Source organism: Rhipicephalus microplus, chromosome 10 (genome assembly GCF_043290135.1).
Source record: "Rhipicephalus microplus isolate Deutch F79 chromosome 10, USDA_Rmic, whole genome shotgun sequence".
In the NCBI taxonomy this organism is placed as follows: Eukaryota; Metazoa; Arthropoda; class Arachnida; order Ixodida; family Ixodidae; genus Rhipicephalus; species Rhipicephalus microplus.
The window spans coordinates 64,053,658-64,071,211 of record NC_134709.1 but is presented as its reverse complement, the minus strand read 5'-3'; the positions used below and the strand labels follow the sequence as shown (position 1 = coordinate 64,071,211).

General features: G+C 46.8%; 1 protein-coding gene across 1 annotated transcript in view; it reads left to right on the top strand.

Annotated features, from left to right (window-relative positions):
• Positions 1-1,377: 1,377 nt before the first annotated feature.
• The window catches only part of LOC119181136 (putative ferric-chelate reductase 1 homolog), a 51,132-nt gene continuing 34,955 nt past the window's right edge, over positions 1,378-17,554 (top strand). Inside the window, exons 1-5 of the mRNA XM_037432319.2 lie at positions 1,378-1,633; positions 9,575-9,714; positions 11,888-11,973; positions 12,579-12,825; positions 14,083-14,283. Of these exons, the coding sequence (XP_037288216.2) occupies positions 1,414-1,633; positions 9,575-9,714; positions 11,888-11,973; positions 12,579-12,825; positions 14,083-14,283 (894 nt within the window). The 5' untranslated portion in view covers positions 1,378-1,413. The remainder of the gene's footprint in view (positions 1,634-9,574; positions 9,715-11,887; positions 11,974-12,578; positions 12,826-14,082; positions 14,284-17,554) is intronic.

Here is a 17,554-nt window from a genome sequence, read left to right as displayed (position 1 = left end):
GGTTAGTAGCGTACTGGATTGTTTGTTTTTTACGGGGAAGGTGTGGTTGGGGCATAATCATACTGTGTGTATGTTCGTGCGTGCGTGTGTTTGTATATTTACATATAGAGTAGCAAAGTTAAAAATCAAGAAAACGTCCCCCTCCAGCCCACCCATTCTCACGGGCGACGCAAGCTGTGAGGGTTTTCAACATGGCGGAGGCTTTTTATGATTATTTAACGTAAAGCCGTAATGCCATATCTCTATATAGGCCATGTTTTATTACTTGCGTTCAGCTCTCCAATATGTCGCTTATGTTCAAGGAGGTTTTTAACAGAAGCTTAGCCAAGCTTATCACAATTCCACGTCAAGTTGGGAACTGGTCTACCTCATTTGATGGTTCGAAAGGTCCGTCGTAGGGTGAAAATTTTAATTACATTTAAAGTGCGAGAATGCTTTCGGAGATGGCAATTGCTGTCTCATATCGCGTTAGATCATCTTAATGAAGTTAGCACATATACTGAATAAAACTTCTTTAGCAGTTACTCATTGTTCATAAGAGCACTTAAGGGGATGTGACTGCGTGTAAGAATAACGAAAACAAAAACAATATTTGTCGCTGCTGGATCATACGAATTCAGTTCAGTTTGTTATTATACTTTCAAATTACAAATATACACATTTATTAATATACAGACAAGTGTCCCAAAGTCGACCGTCTGCAGCGGGACTCTCTGTTAAGATTAACACAAGAAAAATAAATTAAGGAGCATTTCAAGAGACAGAGAAAATTGTGAGTTGGTATTTGTAATTTCACACGTTGCGCTATAGCGAGAAGTGATCGCGTAAAATGCATTTTCGGCTAAGAAATAGTAGGAAGGTTACAGCTGATCAAAAACGTTTCATGACAATAAAAATGACGTCATGGTCATTGATTTTTCCTGATGGAGCAACTAGAAGAAAGTATATTGACCAATTAAGAATGATCGCATTTCATCAGCTTCATTTAAAGGGTTCACTTCACCCCCTCCCCCATTTTTTATACCAGAGAGCATATATGATCACATTTAGATATTAGGTACCTGCTTAATACTGCCCTTTGCAGTAGTAATGTGTGCGTGAAGATTGATTTTGATTTTAAATGTTTTCTTGTTCATAGGATTACTGTACTTTTTTTCTAAGTTGCATAATTTGGTGTCAATGCTATCAATGCAGTGAGATTCTCTGCGGAATGGTTTCATCGATTGATTGTGCGGTTAGTTAGTACTGCCATTGTTGAATAATTATCCGTCAGATCTCAGCGATTTCGGTTAGTATATATATATGCATGTGTGCTGAGAAAAAAACATCGTTTCAAAAATAAAAAAAAGTGGTTTCTTTGTGCACATGAAAAGGTCTTTCCCGTTCGCAACAAGCATCCGGAAACAGTGCAGAATGAAGACTGCCACCTGCCTGGTTTTCCTTTTTCTGTCGACTCATTACGTCCGTGCGGGCAGCAGTAGAGAATGGATGCCCTCCGACCCTTGCGAGGCGTTCGAGAAGTCGGCCGTGTCACTGACGCCATCTGGGAGCGACGACAGCGTTTCGAGGGAGGACGACGGGGACCAAGCGACGATTTCGGTGACGCTGCTCCCGGACAAACGCAGCGCCGAAGGTAAGGAATAAGAAATGTCTAACGCTGGTGTAGCCTGCTGCACTGCTTGCCACGATTATGTCAAATCGAGATCACGTTTATTACCAGTGATTGATTGCCCTCTGTAGCTTGCATAAAGGAGACAATCACGTATAAGGAATTGGAACAGAATTGGGTCTTATTGCGATCGAAAGCGGCTGTGTGTGATAGCCGTATAACATTCGGCGAACAATTCGTTTTTAAGGTGTAAAACATTTGACGCCTCATCAAACGCGCAAATTGACCGTCGTCGTCAACAAGAATAATGCAGGAAATCATCGTCATGTGATGACGTCACTGGTCGGCAATATTTGTGATGTCATTGCGTAACCACTTGATAACTTCATCACGTGATATCGCCACTTGACCAATTGTTGGCCGATCACGGAGGTCATGAAATACCATGTTAGGTTCAGAAAGCTTACGGAAAGCCTAATGCATAAGGAATTCTGTGAGTTTTGGACTCAAGATTGAGTGAAGACAATGTTGGTGTCCTAACAGCATACAGCCAACAACAGTTCATCTTCAATAATGCATTTCGGGTTCTGTAGTTATCTTAATGAATGAATGAATGAGTGAATGAATGAACATAAGTAAACCCTGGCCACTATTGACACTAATTTACCAATGCTAGCCCCAATAGACAAGAAGAGAGCAGATTGCATCAGGAGACAAACGAGTGAACATGTTTAGGACATCACAGTCAAAATCAAGAAGTGGTAATGGGCTGGGTATGTAGCGGAAAGGCAAGATAACCGCTGGTCATTAAATATCACAGACTGGATTTCAAGAAAAGGCAAGCGGATGAGGGGCACAAAGAAAGTTAGGCGGGCAGTTGAAGTTAGAAAGTTAGTGCACGTATAAAGTGGCAACTAGCAGCAAGCACAGCACCGACTTGTCAGGCGAAACATGGGAGATGCATTTGCCCTGCTGTGCAGTCATGCTGATGATGATGAGCCGAAATTAGCGTTAACCAGGCTGGTTTTATCTAAGTATATATAGTAATTTGGGACATGAGGCAGTATGAGACTGTTAAGCTGCACTACCTGCTATATGGGCTCACAATTTCGCCCAGAAATCGGAAATCATCACACCACGCAACAGATACATCGTTGACGCTAAGGAAAACATTGGGCTGAAATTTTCACCGAGGTATTTCTTCACATTGAGTGGGAACTTGTTGCACTTTGTGGTGCCTACGAGCTCCGGCAATGAATTTGACAACACGGTCAAAAATTGTACATGTTTATTCATCCTGCGTTAGAAGATCTCCGATGCTCATCTGGAAAGAAAAATCTGCAAGTTTACGTATGTGAAAAGACTGAAAAAAATTAAACGTCTATCCTTCGAGAAAATTATTACACTAACACAAAATAATAGAAAAAAAAAACGCCAGGCCTGCGCGGAAGCCGCAGCAGTCACAAAGAAAGCTAGAAGAGCGGCCTTTCAGAGCGGCCTTTCAGAGCCACTCATTGGGTAACTACTGCAAGCACACTTGCTGGGCACCCACTACAGCGTTAATATAATGATTTCTCGATAGTAAGCCGACACTCGCTATTCTTCTGAGAAGTGTGGTATCCGCTTAACACTTGCGAGGAAGTTTGTGCCAATTGTTCATGCAGTGGCTGACGACGATGAGGAAGTATGCCTAAAGTGGGTGTGCACCACAGTTATCAGCTCAACAAGAACAAACTTTTGTGATGGTTTGGAGCATTGGACGACGCACTCATTACGCCATTCGAATCGTGCGACGACTGGTTGCTCTTTTGCTGTTTTAAAACGCTTTATACGTTGTATTAACGCAATTGCTTTCCCGACTTTAAGCCTGCCTAAGGCAAGTTCGCCAACATGTCCAAAACACCGGCGTGGCTTAGTGGTAGAATACTGAACAGTCACCCAGCGGACCCGGGTTCGAGCCGCATTGTGTTATTGGTACTTGTTTTTTTTAATTTTGTGCGGTATGGTTACGGACACCGGCGGCGGCGGACAGCTACTGCGCGGCGCATGACTCGAGTTATGATCTCATAACAGCTTTCACTGTAAAAAAAAACGTATACAGCTTTGCTACTTTGAAACCTGAGGAAGTGCATAGCACGACCACCCAGCGATTCCCATTCGTAGAATTTCTACGGCTTCTTTACCAAAGCGTCGATGACGTCAGTGTTTGAGGTGAACATGTAGCGTTTTCAGGGTGCGAGGGGTGTGTTTAATATGAATAACATGTGACCAGTAATTGTGAAATGCTTCAGTGTCCCGTTGGGTTGATCCCACTGCTAAACACCGGAGCCGCACGTTTCAGATCTCGCTGGTTAACCATTTGTACGGAGTGCTTGGGTGGTGTTTTTTTTTACTGAAACATATTGACTTCCCGCTAGTTATCAAAGTTCAGATATGCCCGTGAAGCGGAGGGGGAGGGACATTCGCATGCCCGGCGAGGGGGTGGTGCATTCTCTGGCACGTCACCTAAGTCAGTCGCACGCCTTCGAAACCTTTTTAGTGACCATAAGTTGATTATTGCGATCAATTCTTGGTGTTTTCTGTTTGTTACACAGTATTAGGCCTTGTTTATTTTGATTTAGTTTTGAGCATAACTAGCGTTGTAATGACCTCTATTTAGCCCTATACTACGACCATGATCCCGGCAAATGAGATCTACGGATGTGCGACAAGCAGGGGTGATAAATTGCTCGGCTCTTATATAAGTTTTTGATAGGTGTCACAGAACGAGCGCTAAAAATGGGCGCGCCGCCAACTTGTCCCGACGAAACTCCGGAGTGGCGCCGCGAGGTCAAAAGGAAAAAGAAAACAAACATCTAAAGGCCCCCCCCCCCCGGGGCGCGCGCTCTCCCCTCGGAAGCGTGGCTTCGCCAACGAACCTCCTCGCCTCACATCGGCGGCCGAGATAGGCCGCGAAAGTTCTAGAACGAAAGGGGCGTAGTCATACCGAGTTGAGTCATCGGCCGGGGAGGGCATTCCAACCGTCTCGCCCTCTTCCCAGCCTTCGCTGCGTATCGCGCCGACGAAATGACGAGAACCGTCTAGAACGTCGCGCGCAAGGTATTTAACCGAGCAGCCGAGGTGAGAGATCAGGAGGAGACGGAAGTTAGCGCCAGAGAGCGTAGGGTATACCGCCGTGTTGTCGGCGAAGGTTTTGTCCGTAAAGACAAAGCGGGAGAAGAAGATGATTTCCACCTGAGGGGTGACGACTCGAGCTACAGGCAAGAGTGTGTGTGTTTACCGCTATCGAGCGAAGACGCGTGGCAACAGCTGCGCGTGTGACGCCGACGTGTTCGGGCGAAGAAGTTTGAAGCTTGGAGAGTGGCCTATTGAAGACGGGAGGTTTCCTGGAAGAGAAACTTCGAGGGCTGCGGAACGACAACAACACCGGACTTTGAGTGAGTGATTCTCGGAAGAGTATCATCCCGACTCTTGTTCCAAGAACTTTGGACTGGATAGGTTTTCTATCTCTTCAGTCTTTAGGTGTCTTGGTGGTTCAATGCATGCGACTGCATTGTAGTGCGTATCGTTGTCTGTGTCCGTTGTTTCGAGTGTGGCTGATTGTACTGTGTAGTACGTTGTTTGATTGGTGACATATTGTATGCAACTATTGTGGAGTGTGCGTTCTCGTGTGTTGTTTTCGATCTGCCATTATTGAGAATATAACTTTGTTTAACAACTCTCGGCTCTGACTTTTTCTTTGCGCTACAGCCGGCGTCCGCTGGCGCGCCAAAAAGGACCACTTCTAAATTGTCCACGCTTTCGTGGTGCGGTTCGGGGGGCTGATACTTCGGCCCTTGGAATTCGCCCGGCGATCGCCTCCCTAATTAACGGGACCAGTGTGACAATTAATCTGGCGTCCGCGACAGGACCTTTTGGTGCACAGTGTGTCCAAAGGAGTGAGAAAGAGCCTCGAGTTGTTGATAGTGCTATCGGAACAATTTTGTGTGTTGTTCAGTGTTCTCGTTAACGAGTGCAGGGGAGTGTTCCGATAGACTGATTTAGGCAGATACTTTTTGCACGCGGCAAGGTTTTATTTGAGAGTTGCGAGACACCATGGATTTCGAAAAGTTAGTCACTCTTGGTGAGAAGATGGGTCTTTCTGGCGCCGAACTACGGAAGTGGGTCACCCAGAAGGAAAAAGAAGAAAAAGAGAGGGCCAAAGAATAAAAGGCAGCTGAGCTGGAGAAAGAAAGGCTGGCCGCTGAAAGGGCGAGAGAAGAAAGAGAAGCAAAGGAGCGACAGCTGAAAGAAGAAAGAGAGCTGCAATTGAAGTTGGAGCTGGAGAGAGAAAAGTTGGCAGCTGAAAGGGCTAGGGAAGAAAGAGAGCAACAATTGAAGTTGGAGTTGGAGAGAGAAAAATTGGCAGCCGAAAGGGCGAGAGAAGAAAGAGAAGCGGAGATGGCTGAAAGGGAACGGAAGCGGCAGCACGAGATGGAACTCGAGCGGCTCCGGTTGCAACAGCGAAGTGAAACTCCCGTCCAACCTAGAGTTGAAAGCAGCGAACGGGAACATCATGGCTTCCGCTTGAACCCAAGCAAGCTGCTCGTGGCGTTTGATGAAAGGAAGGACGACCTTGACGCGTACCTTCACCGATTCGAGACGATTGCGAAGAGCCAGAATTGGCCAGAACATCAATGGGCAACTGCTTTGAGTACCTGCTTGAGTGGTGAAGCGCTCAGTGTGTACGGCAGGCTGACGCCGACCGATGCAGCCAACTACGCAAAGGGGAAAGCTGCTTTGCTGAAGCGATTTAGATTTACTGTAGAAGGCTTCCGGGACAGATTTCGGACAGGAAAGCCAGCTGATGGTGAGACGACTACGCAGTATGCCGCCCGACTTTGTCATTATTTCGACAGATGGATTGAACTTTCAGGGACAGCGCAGGAGTACGATGAACTTAGAGAGCTCCTAATTAGAGAATAATTTCTTACTAGTTGCCACCCAAGCCTGTCGCTGTATTTGAAAGAGAGGAAGGCTGAGTCACTTGAAGGAATGCTTGAATTGGCTGATCAATTCTTGGAAGCGCAAGGTGGCACTAATTTGGCCAAGGTCAAGAAGGATTATTCCGATGATTCGAAGAAATTGGCTCCCGAAGAAAAGAAGCGTGCACCAGAGAGCATTCCGCGATATTTTCTGTGCAACCGAGTGGGTCATCGCGCGAAAGACTGTCGAACGATCTTTACGAGCCCTACGGCAGTAAAATGTTTTAAGTGTGGTCAGACGGGGCACAAAGCAGACGCATGTCGAAACGGAGCAAGTCAAACTCACCAGGTATCCTGTGTGCAAGCGGCACCGAAATCTGATAATAATTCCGTCACCGATGGATTCGTAGAGTTGAAGAATGGGGAGAAAATTCCTATTGTGGGTGCTGTAATGTCAAAACAGCCAACCGGTGTTACGAAAGGAATGCCAACGCTGCCAGAAAAGGTTGCAGGCAAGAAGATTACGGTTCTAAGAGACACCGGTAGCTCCGCGGTTATTGTGCGGAGAAATTTGGTACGGGAAAGTGAGTTGACAGGCAGAACGAAACCGGTTTGCCTAATTGACCGAACGGTTCGGATGCTTCCCGAAGCAGAGATTGAGGTTGAAACCCCATACTTCAGCGGGAAGGTTACGGCTCTATGTATGACGACCCCCCTTTACGACCTTGTCATCGGAAACATCGACGGGGCGCGAGGACCGAATGATCCGGAATGTTTGGGAGAAGACCCTAAGATAGAGTCCTCGCCAACCCAGCGACCGCGAGATACAGTGGAGGAGCAGCCCGTGACGGATCTCACTAGAGCCCAAGGTGAAGCCGCGGCGCAAGAGACAGTGAATGAGAAGATGATCGAGTTGAATGAGTTCACGTGCTGGGCAGCTGGACGTACGTCGGCACGACCTCAACCGACAGACAGTGTAAAGGAGACGGAGTTGGCCAGCCAGGCCAAATGTCGGGACGTGAACAAGCGGGTGAATAACTGGGCAAGATCGGTTGAGAGTCATGACCCGTTAACAGTGTCAGAAGTGACAACGATGGCTGAGATACCACCTCAGATATCGTCGTTGAAAAGGCTCGCCGAAAAAGAACAAGGAAAAACAAGAAGAGATCGAGCGAGCAACACAAGAAAGGACGCAAGCGCAGCTCGAAATACACAGGATAGGTGCTGAGATCGAATCAGAATGTGTTTGGCAGTGCTGAGTGCCATATGTTGTGTTAATGTTGTGTTATCCTGTGTCACAAGTGTCGAAGTGTCTGTGCTGTGATGTGATGTATAGTGTTGTATAATTGTGGTAATGAGTGAACTTTGTACGTTTGTATTGTTTGGAATGTGTGATGAAGCGTTGTAGTCATGTACCTGTGGCTATATTTCATGTGTTGTGGAATTGGATTACAATGTACAATTGTATTGAGTGATTTATTGCGAATGTGACGTGTCATGAGCGACGGACTATGTTACAGTCGTTGAGTGTGTGGGGACTGTTCGCGCTCGTTTGTGTGGTTCTGAATATTATGCGATAATATTCTTAAAGTGGGGGGCAGTGTCACAGAACGAGCGCTAAAAATAGGCGCGCCGCCAAATTGTCGCGACGAAACGCCGGAGTGGCGCCGCGAGGTCAAAAGAAAAAAGAAAACAAACATCTAAAGGCCCCCCCCCCCGCCGGGGCGCGCGCTCTCCCCTCGGAAGCGTGGCTTCGCCGACGAACCTCCTCGCCCCACATCGGCGGCCGAGATAGACCGCGAAAGTTCTATAACGAAAGGGGCGTAGTCATACCGAGTTGAGTCATCGGCCGGGGAGGGCATTCCAACCGTCTCGCCCTCTTCCCAGCCTTCGCTGCGTATCGCGCCGACGAAATGACGAGAACCGTCTAGAACGTCGCGCGCAAGGTATTTAACCGAGCAGCCGAGGTGAGAGATCAGGAGGAGACGGAAGTTAGCGCCAGAGAGCGTAGGGTATACCGCCGTGTTGTCGGCGAAGGTTTTGTCCGTAAAGACAAAGCGGGAGAAGAAGATGATTTCCACCTGAGGGGTGACGACTCGAGCTACAGGCAAGAGTGTGTGTGTTTACCGCTATCGAGCGAAGACGCGTGGCAACAGCTGCGCGTGTGACGCCGACGTGTTCGGGCGAAGAAGTTTGAAGCTTGGAGAGTGGCCTATTGAAGACGGGAGGTTTCCTGGAAGAGAAACTTCGGCGAGGTTTCCTTGAAGAGAAACTTCGAGGGCTGCGGAACGACAACAACGCTGGACTTTGAGTGAGTGATTCTCGGAAGAGTATCATCCCGACTCTTGTTCCAAGAACTTTGGACTGGATAGGTTTTCTATCTCTTTAGTCTTTAGGTGTCTTGGTGGTTCAATGCATGTGACTGCATTGTAGTGAGTATCGTTGTCTGTGTCCGTTGTTTCGAGTGTGACTGATTGTACTGTGTAGTACGTTGTTTGATTGGTGACATATTGTATGCAACTATTGTGGAGTGTGCGCTCTCGTGTGTTGTTTTCGATCTGCCATTATTGAGAATATAACTTTGTTTATCAACTCTCGGCTCTGACTTTTTCTTTGCGCCACAGCCGGCGTCCGCTGGCGCGCCAAAAAGGACCACTTCTAAATTGTCCACGCTTTCGTGGTGTGGTTCGGGGGGCTGATACTTCGGCCCTTGGAATTAGCCCGGCGATCGCCTCCCTAATTAACGGGACTGGTGTGACAATAGGATGTAAAAATGCCCTTTGTTCGTGATGATATGAATGGCGAAACTTGTTGCGCATAATAAATGAATCACACGAAGAAAACGATTCAAGACTTCCATGTTCTCCGCAGACCGCTACGCCTTCCGCCAAGTACTTTATTTGTATGAGAAGTTCAGGAACATTCGCTCACACGTAACGTATATATCTTTGAAAGTGGCATCGGCAATGAATCTGTATGCGTATTTTTGCATTGGCGACAGTGGCCCTGGAAGGTTCGTTTCGGGGCTACGTAATTCAGGCGAGAAAAAGTAATGAGCACGGTTCTCTGGTGCTCGGAGAGTTCGCGGCCGGCGGATTTGACGACAGCGCCCGGACCCATTCCTGCCGAGATCACGAGAACGTGAGTCGCAAGCGTGTGCTCCCAATGAACATGTATTTTGACGCGCATGCAGTGTTTTTCTATGTGCTGTGGTTGTATAGTTTCACGCTTTATTGTTACCTCTGTAAGGTTTGCTTTTCGTGCAACACGTGTCCACTGTATCCTAAATGGCTGGAGCGTTGTTTGTCGCAAGCAAAACCTCGGAGCTCGGTCGCACCTGTGACTATCGTGAGCCGTGTGGCCAAGTTAGTCGCAAAGCGACGTGTCGCATGTTTCTGCGTTGGTTGAAAAAAACTACCATTCTGGCTCAGTTATACCCGTTGTTCGATCCTTAGTCACGTCACTACAGTCACAAACGTCTGCACTAATCTGATGTGCATGAATAGGACGTGAACCTATTTTACGAGGCAATGAAAATACCAGCGGCCGCGAGTTCTGTGCAAGTAGGTGTGAACACCGGTTGTCTTGAGTCGCTTGTTCACCTGGCGCAAATTGTCGCGTGACAGTTGAAAGTCGCAGCTGTGTGAACGAGCCTTCAGACAGCATGTCCAATGCAAATAACATTGCACATTCCTCAGTGGTTGTCTTACCATGTATGACGATACGTGCAAAAGCAGAAAACATATTGTACCAGCGAGTTCTGGTTTGGTCATTTATTATACCTTGACCTTTTACCTGCTTCCTGTAACCATTTATATACGCCACTGCTACCTTTTACCTGTAACCCTTTACGTATGCCATTAATTATTTTCGGAGGTACCCCTGACAGTCTTGTACTTTGTGATCTCCTGATTCTGTACGTGATATACGTGAACCGTTTTTTTTGAACACGTAATAACGAATAATCTTGAACTTGACTGCGATGCTCTTATGAGGTTCAGTATATATCACTGTGAAAACTTATGCTATATGCATTGCAAAGAAGGATATCCCACACCAGTCATTTGTGCACATTACTGAGGCTCCTCGAAGGAGACAGCATTTTCATCTTCTTGTTCTTCTTGTTGTTGTTCTCAGCCAATACTATTCCGCCCGTCTTTCCTGTTCCCACGTTTCAATTCACGGATGTATCTACTCAGGAATGATTGCGACGTTAAAATATCCTTTTCTCTCAAGAGTTCCAACATAAATTCATGACACACATCTTTACGGTTCTTCTTTCTCACCGGCAGAAGCCAAAGTATCAATGGACACCAGATATGCGGAGGTACAGCGGAAATCAAATAGATTTTCGATCTATTCGATTCATCTCCTTCGTTAGGTTTCGTGGTTGCGCGGTGTTCTGGTCATAAAATTGTTAGCACGAGCGAATTCCAATGAGTCCTAGTTGATTGATTGATTGATTTGTGGGGTTTAACGTCCCAACACCATGAATCCTAGTTGAGATTCACTATCACAGAAGGCTGTATACGTAAGCAGAAAGGATCACCGACGAGTGAAGTGTTTGGTAATTTTATCCGAATGACGTTTATCTATATGTTAGACGTTTAAGTCTGGCCTGTGATTAGTTACAGATCTCAACAAGAACTGAATGCTACTTCGACAGCACTGCCCAATGACAGGACTTTGCCAGCAAAAACTAGCACCTCGTTTGAATGGTTATTCTCATTAAGTGTAATGGTATGCATGTGACTTCGCATAGTCGCCTTTTCGGTAAACAAGGTACGCTTATTATGGATACTAACGGAGAGCCCCCTTTGTAGCCTAACTGCATATCAAACCTAATTGCATACATCTAATTTTTAAGAAAATAATGTCGTTTCTTATTTGTAATTTTGTGTAACTAATGCAAAAACAATGTCGCTATATTAAGAAGGTAGCTAAGTAATAACGAGGCATGGCAGGAACGTTGGAACGTCCCGTGCGATTGTTTCTATATGAGCTATAATAAATCACAGGACTGGCATGTATAAGAGTGAATTGGAAAACAATTTATTCTTTCGAAAGCCTTAGTTTATTTTGGCTGGAATTTTATAATGCTACGTCTCGTGCTTAAAGGTCTATAGCGTTTCTCCGCAATAAACCAGAGCAGCGCCCTCTCCATTATTCCGTTACCGTCCCGTGTGTAGCACTGTTCGTGCCCACCCTATCGCTGCAAGAGCTTACGCATCGATGTATACATAAGCCCGCATACAAATTTCTTGTCGATTTGCAGTGGCGTGGCTTAACATACTTTGGCTTGACACCATTACAGGTGGTTATTTCCGGCAAAAGCGATTCGGAGAAAGTCACAGCCACTTGGCAGGCACCAGTCAACTGGAAGGGTGCGGTCGTCTTCCGGTGCGTTGTCCGAATTTCTCGTTATTTCGAGTGCAGGCCTACCGCGATAGTGTAACATGCATGCGTTAAACTGCTCAAGTTTTTGTGGAGCAGCCTGGGGGCAAATTGTCCTCTTGGCTCAGCTCTCCATTTAGGGCTTACCAGGCTGGGCACGAATGGCAGCCGTTAGAAGGAAACAAAACTTTATTTACAAATTCAAACATAGAAATCTCCTACATGTTGAAACACCTCTGTAGCAAAAACACGTGTGTAATGAAGTATTCATTATGCCGCGGCTGTACTGACAGCTTAATTGCACGCAATCTTCTCGGCGAGGTGGGCTGTGTGCTGCATCGCTGGTCGATCCCTGCATCTTGGCGCAAGCGAAGTAGACACAAGCTGGTAGAGTGGCCGTTGATTATCGGTGTAGTACGTTGCAATATAAAAAGAATAACTAAAGGAAAACAAGGTAAGCGAAACGATAGGTAGAAGCTTTGGCTATAGCTGAGCCAAGAATGGATAAGGGCTATGTTTTAGTTACAACACTATGTGAAAACGTGTCTCGATTGTCCTGCGTGATTTCCGCTATATGACATGCCTTATTCGCTCGCTCTAATTCTATCCAGGGCGCTGGTTCTGGGAAAGCGGGAGGGCACGCCTCACTACGTTGTCTCCGATCGCGTCGTTCTGGGAAAAGCGCCGAGTAGGCTGCAGGCGGCCGCGAGTCTTCGCAACGCGGGGCCCTCGCCAGCTCACCAGCCGCCGAGAACGACAGACTCTCCGGTATCGCCCGAGGAGGACGATGACGATGAGGCCAAGAAGTCGCTGCAGAAAGACGAAGGGCAGAATGGGGATGACGGTGGGAACGATGAGGTGAGTCATTGCGCTTCAAATACAGCTACCAATACGAAAGCTTTCTAGATGGGCTTGCACGAGGCTTACCGTATATACGAGTGCGAAAAAAGATAGGCCCCCTCAGCTCCCACAAGATGCTTCATCAAGCACCAAAAGTGACCGTGGTGGCGTCGGCGTCGCTGATTGAAGCGATGAAAGAAATCACCGTCGTGCTGACGTCATCATACGACACCGTCATGACGTCATTAAAGCGCCACCGTGATGCCCATATGACGTCACCTCAAGTTGACGTCATATGGTAATGCCTTCACCGGACAGTCGCTTTGTCCAACGCGGGACGATCTGGGAGACTGGGCTGTGAAGATCTATGATATGAGCAGAAAGCTGCGATGTATCAGATCACGGAGGCTACGTGGTTTATTCTTTAGAAAGCACGTATGGTTTCTGACAAAGAAAATGAGCCCTTAAATATACTACCCTTTCTTTCTAAGTTAGCGAGGGTCTCGCTCTGGCAGACTTAATGCCATGAGTTTCCCAATATGCGAGGGATTATTGGTCATGTGCCAGCTCCTAATAATATCACGTGCTACAGGACGCCACCAGGTATAAAATGGGTTTCCCAAACTCGCCCGAATGGCAATAGGTGGCGCTGGCTGATGCTTCTACGTTTAAATGCACATACAACTCCTATCAAGTGGGCAAGGGGATAGCCGTCGTGGTAGGTCAGTTGGTGGTGGCTGGAACGCGTTATTCGAAGGTCGCAAGTTCGGTTCATGCCTCCGGCAAGTTACCTGTTCGTCCACTTTTCGTGACAGTGGCATTAAAATTACTCCTAATACCCTCGCCTATACTCTCGTAGGCATAATTGTCTGCCCGTTCTCATTAATGGTCTGTCTTAACAAAGAAAACTAGCCCTTATATTTACCTTTCTTTGCTTCGTACGTTACAGAAAGCATTCATGGGAAGGACCATTACAACAAGCTTAGTAGAAGAAGATGGCTCTAGCCTTCAAGTGTTCTTAGTCGAGTGCACGAGGAATCGTGGTGGGAACCTTACTTATTTATTCTTGTGTTCATTTTCTGGCATCACGGCGCATGCGGGTGCTTCAGAACTTTTCGGTGCAAGTTAATGACTTGGTTTGCTATGTACACTCACTTAAACGCGTTGACGCTTCACAGTCTCTTTCGTTCTGCTCTATCCGCTTTTCGCGATATGTGATCCGCGGAAGAGACGAGTGCATGCCAACTGATGGTCTTACCGTGTCACTTCCTCCAGGGCGGAGGCGAGGAAGAAGATCAGGGATGCGGTGTGAGCAAAGGCTGCTTCGGCTTTCCCGATGGCTGCATCGAAAATGGGGACTGTAAGGTGCAGGTCACCTACGTAGCTGAGGAGGACGGCTACCACTTCGAGCTTACCGGCCCTGCCCAGGAGGCGCAGATCTGGATAGCCGTGGGCATCTCCGAGACCAGCAAAATGGTAACGCTATCCCACGATTTCTCGTTACCGAAGGACTATCTCACACCCTCAGAAGTGAAATTCGGGTTATTTACTATTGTGTCAAGTGCGTAGTACATTAGAAACCCGACTTGTCATCGCAGCACCATTTCATGTCGCGTGGGCACGCAGTGGTCAGTACAGTCCTAGAGCAAGGCTAACAATTCTTGAAACAAGTACAGGATGCACAAAAAATATATGAAGTAATCTAAAGAGCAGTAATAACTAAGACTAAATTACAAGAATCTACCTGAAATTGCGGAAATCTTTTCTGTAACATTCGGCTGGTTCCCCTGCCACACAGCAGGGGCGACACCATCTCGCCGAACGCGCGATTGCCAATGGGATCACTGGGTTGCCCGCACTACTCACGTCCTCAGGTTTCGTGGTAGAGGAGCTTCACTAGGCACGTAATGTATAATTGCTCCAGAGACTTGCACGAGAGCCAAATTAGCGCGAGATATAGCACGGGATTTAAAATTGCAACACCGAAACGCGCAAAAGAAATATGTTAGCGCCACATTAACCGCAGTAGTATATATATAGTCTTTGATTTAAAAGTTTCTCCCTCTATAGCACAATTATGGCGCTAAAGAAAAAGAAAGCAACACATAAAGTAGGAGCGGTCATATAGCACTTTGAACTCACACAATTTTACTCGCATGCACACCTTGTAAAGATTAAGCGGACCAGAAAAGCTCGGGCAGTGAAAAAAAAAAAAACGCGCAGAAACCTGAAGAACACGTTAGCATCCGAGAACTTGCTCGCTGGATTCCGTGCCGACCGGTTGAGCCCTCGCGATCTCCGACGACAGTGCAGCTCTGGCGGACTGGGTTGGTCCTACGCCACCTCCTGACGCCAGTTCCCGACGACGACGACAGCGTAGCTCTGGCCGACTGGATTAGCCCTACGCCATCTCCTGTTGCCGACAAGAGCTCTCACCAGTGGTGCCCTGTCCTCGGACTCCTGCGACCGTGTTTCATTCTCCTTCTTACTTCTGTCGTCACTCGCTGTCCGTGCGCCTCGCTCTCTCCTTCCTCTCTCTCTATCCCTCTACCTTTTAATCCTATCCTTTTATTCTCTTCTCTACCCCCATCCCTCGTGAGCTACTGTTGAGATGTCCTCCCCCTGAAAGACAGCTACGGGGCTCCCTTTTCTCTTGTTTTCATTTAAAATTCACTTCCCCCTTGAGTTGTGGCTCTCTAAAACGTTACCATGAGTGCGTTGCTGTCCAAGCTTCGGGGAAACAAGCTCAAATACAAGCACCAGTTAAGAACTTATGAGCCACACAGTGCACGGTGATGACTAATAGATCTGAGGTGGGCGTCAGCCATTTTGGCAGCAGCGATGGCGCCTTAACGTATTGGTAGATGTCACTGCCAGGAGCGCTCTTATTAGTTAACCCTCCGTAAAGCTGCTTGCGGTGTCGACGTTGCCAATGTCTTTGACCATCCTCCATGTCTGGGACGTTCCAGGGTGAGCGTATCGTTGGCCGCCGGCACCGGTAGCGTCGACGCCGAGTGAGACCGGAAAACGAAACGCCGGACGAACGCCGGCGAAAACGTTGAATGTGGTTCGACCTGTAGAGATGAGAATCAAAGTTTTTGCACTGAATATGAGAATTTATGACAAATCCTGGTGCTCAGCTAAGGATAATATTTTAGATAGAAAGAATGGACATTTATTATGGCGAAAACTTCAGTTGCCACATCAATGGCGTGAACTGACAGGTGGCGTCTATAGGATCGATTGAAAAAGTCGCATGACCAAAAACGATGTCAGGCGCTGAATAGTCGGTCACACCATTAGTTTTATGGCTTAACAAATTAAATAGCGTCACTTGATCACATTATCATACGACCTTGCCGCCTTGCTAAAGATTGGTAGATCCCGGAGGCCACTGGGGAGATAGACAAAGATCAATACAGTCGAGTAAAAAGAAAAAGATCACTTTCATTTTCCAATAATTATGAACGAATCCATAAGCACATGCACCATTTTTTTCCTGATACATTTATTGTTTACGAGCTTTAGGGGCAGAATGCGCTAGTTAGATGTTGCCCCACGTCATGAATCAAGCGCGTTTTTTTCATTGATTCTTAGATGTGGAATCCACCGACATCGTTGCGCAAGTGGCAACACCAAAAACAACGCTGTAATTTCGTTAAATGGCTAAATCACCTCGATTTCCGGCTAGAGTGACACACAGCGGCTTTTTTTTTTACCGGAAGTGGCACTTCGTGACGTGGCAGTGGCGACTATTCCCGGGCGTATTGGTCAAGTGGCATGCAATATTGAGATAGTCCACACGTTGGTGCAGTGAAAATTATAAAAGCACTTTTGTTACTTCCTTCAATAGAAATGAATATCGGTTTTTAAATGTCAAATCTGAAAGCAGTTATACAACAAGGAGCTGTATAACGGTCCCCATGAGGCGAAACTTGCGGCATGTTTCTATTAAGGGGCACGTGGTTATTCGAGTCTGCCGCGGACGTCAGTGGCCGAGTGCATTAGACGGAAAACATTTTCTTCGTCGTCAGCTGGAGTTTCGAAACTTGAAGACTAAACTTCAGTTCGCGTGCATCAAACTAATAATTCTCTTTGCTTTCATCTTGGTATTTAACACTACGCAGGTTTCAGTACTGCGAAAGACTAACGCGAGAAAAAGAAAGACAGCACAGCGTACTTAGAGGTCCCGCACTATATTTTTCAATTATACATTGCTGCGAGAATTCACTACTGCAAACATTTTTAGAATCCGCCGAGTGCGAGTCTCTTTGCTTTCATCTTGGTATTTAACACTACGCAGGTTTCAGTACTGCGGAAGACAAACGCGAGAAAAAGAAAGACAGCACGACGTACTTAGAGGTCCCGCACTATATTTTTCAATTATACATTGCTGCGAGAATTCACTACTGCAAACATTTTTAGAATCCGTCGAGTGCGAGAGGGTTTAGGTATTAACTTCACGCTCTATAGATGCTTTGACGCTCCTTTTGCACCAGTCAGCGCTTTCAAAGCTGTACAGAAGGAGGGGGGGGGGGGTGAAAAAGGAGCAAGAAGCTACAGGCATTCTTCAGCCTCCAGTCAGCCAATGTTCGTGCACTCTAGGTTTATGGCACCAGGATCTGTGTTTATGACATGATCTGCCGAGAAAAGTTATTTGTAGCTGATTTTGAGGGCTAATGTTAGAATGCGATGTAATGTAGGGTTCACGACGTCTCCCGAGGAGCCTCAGCAACAGATCGGCAAT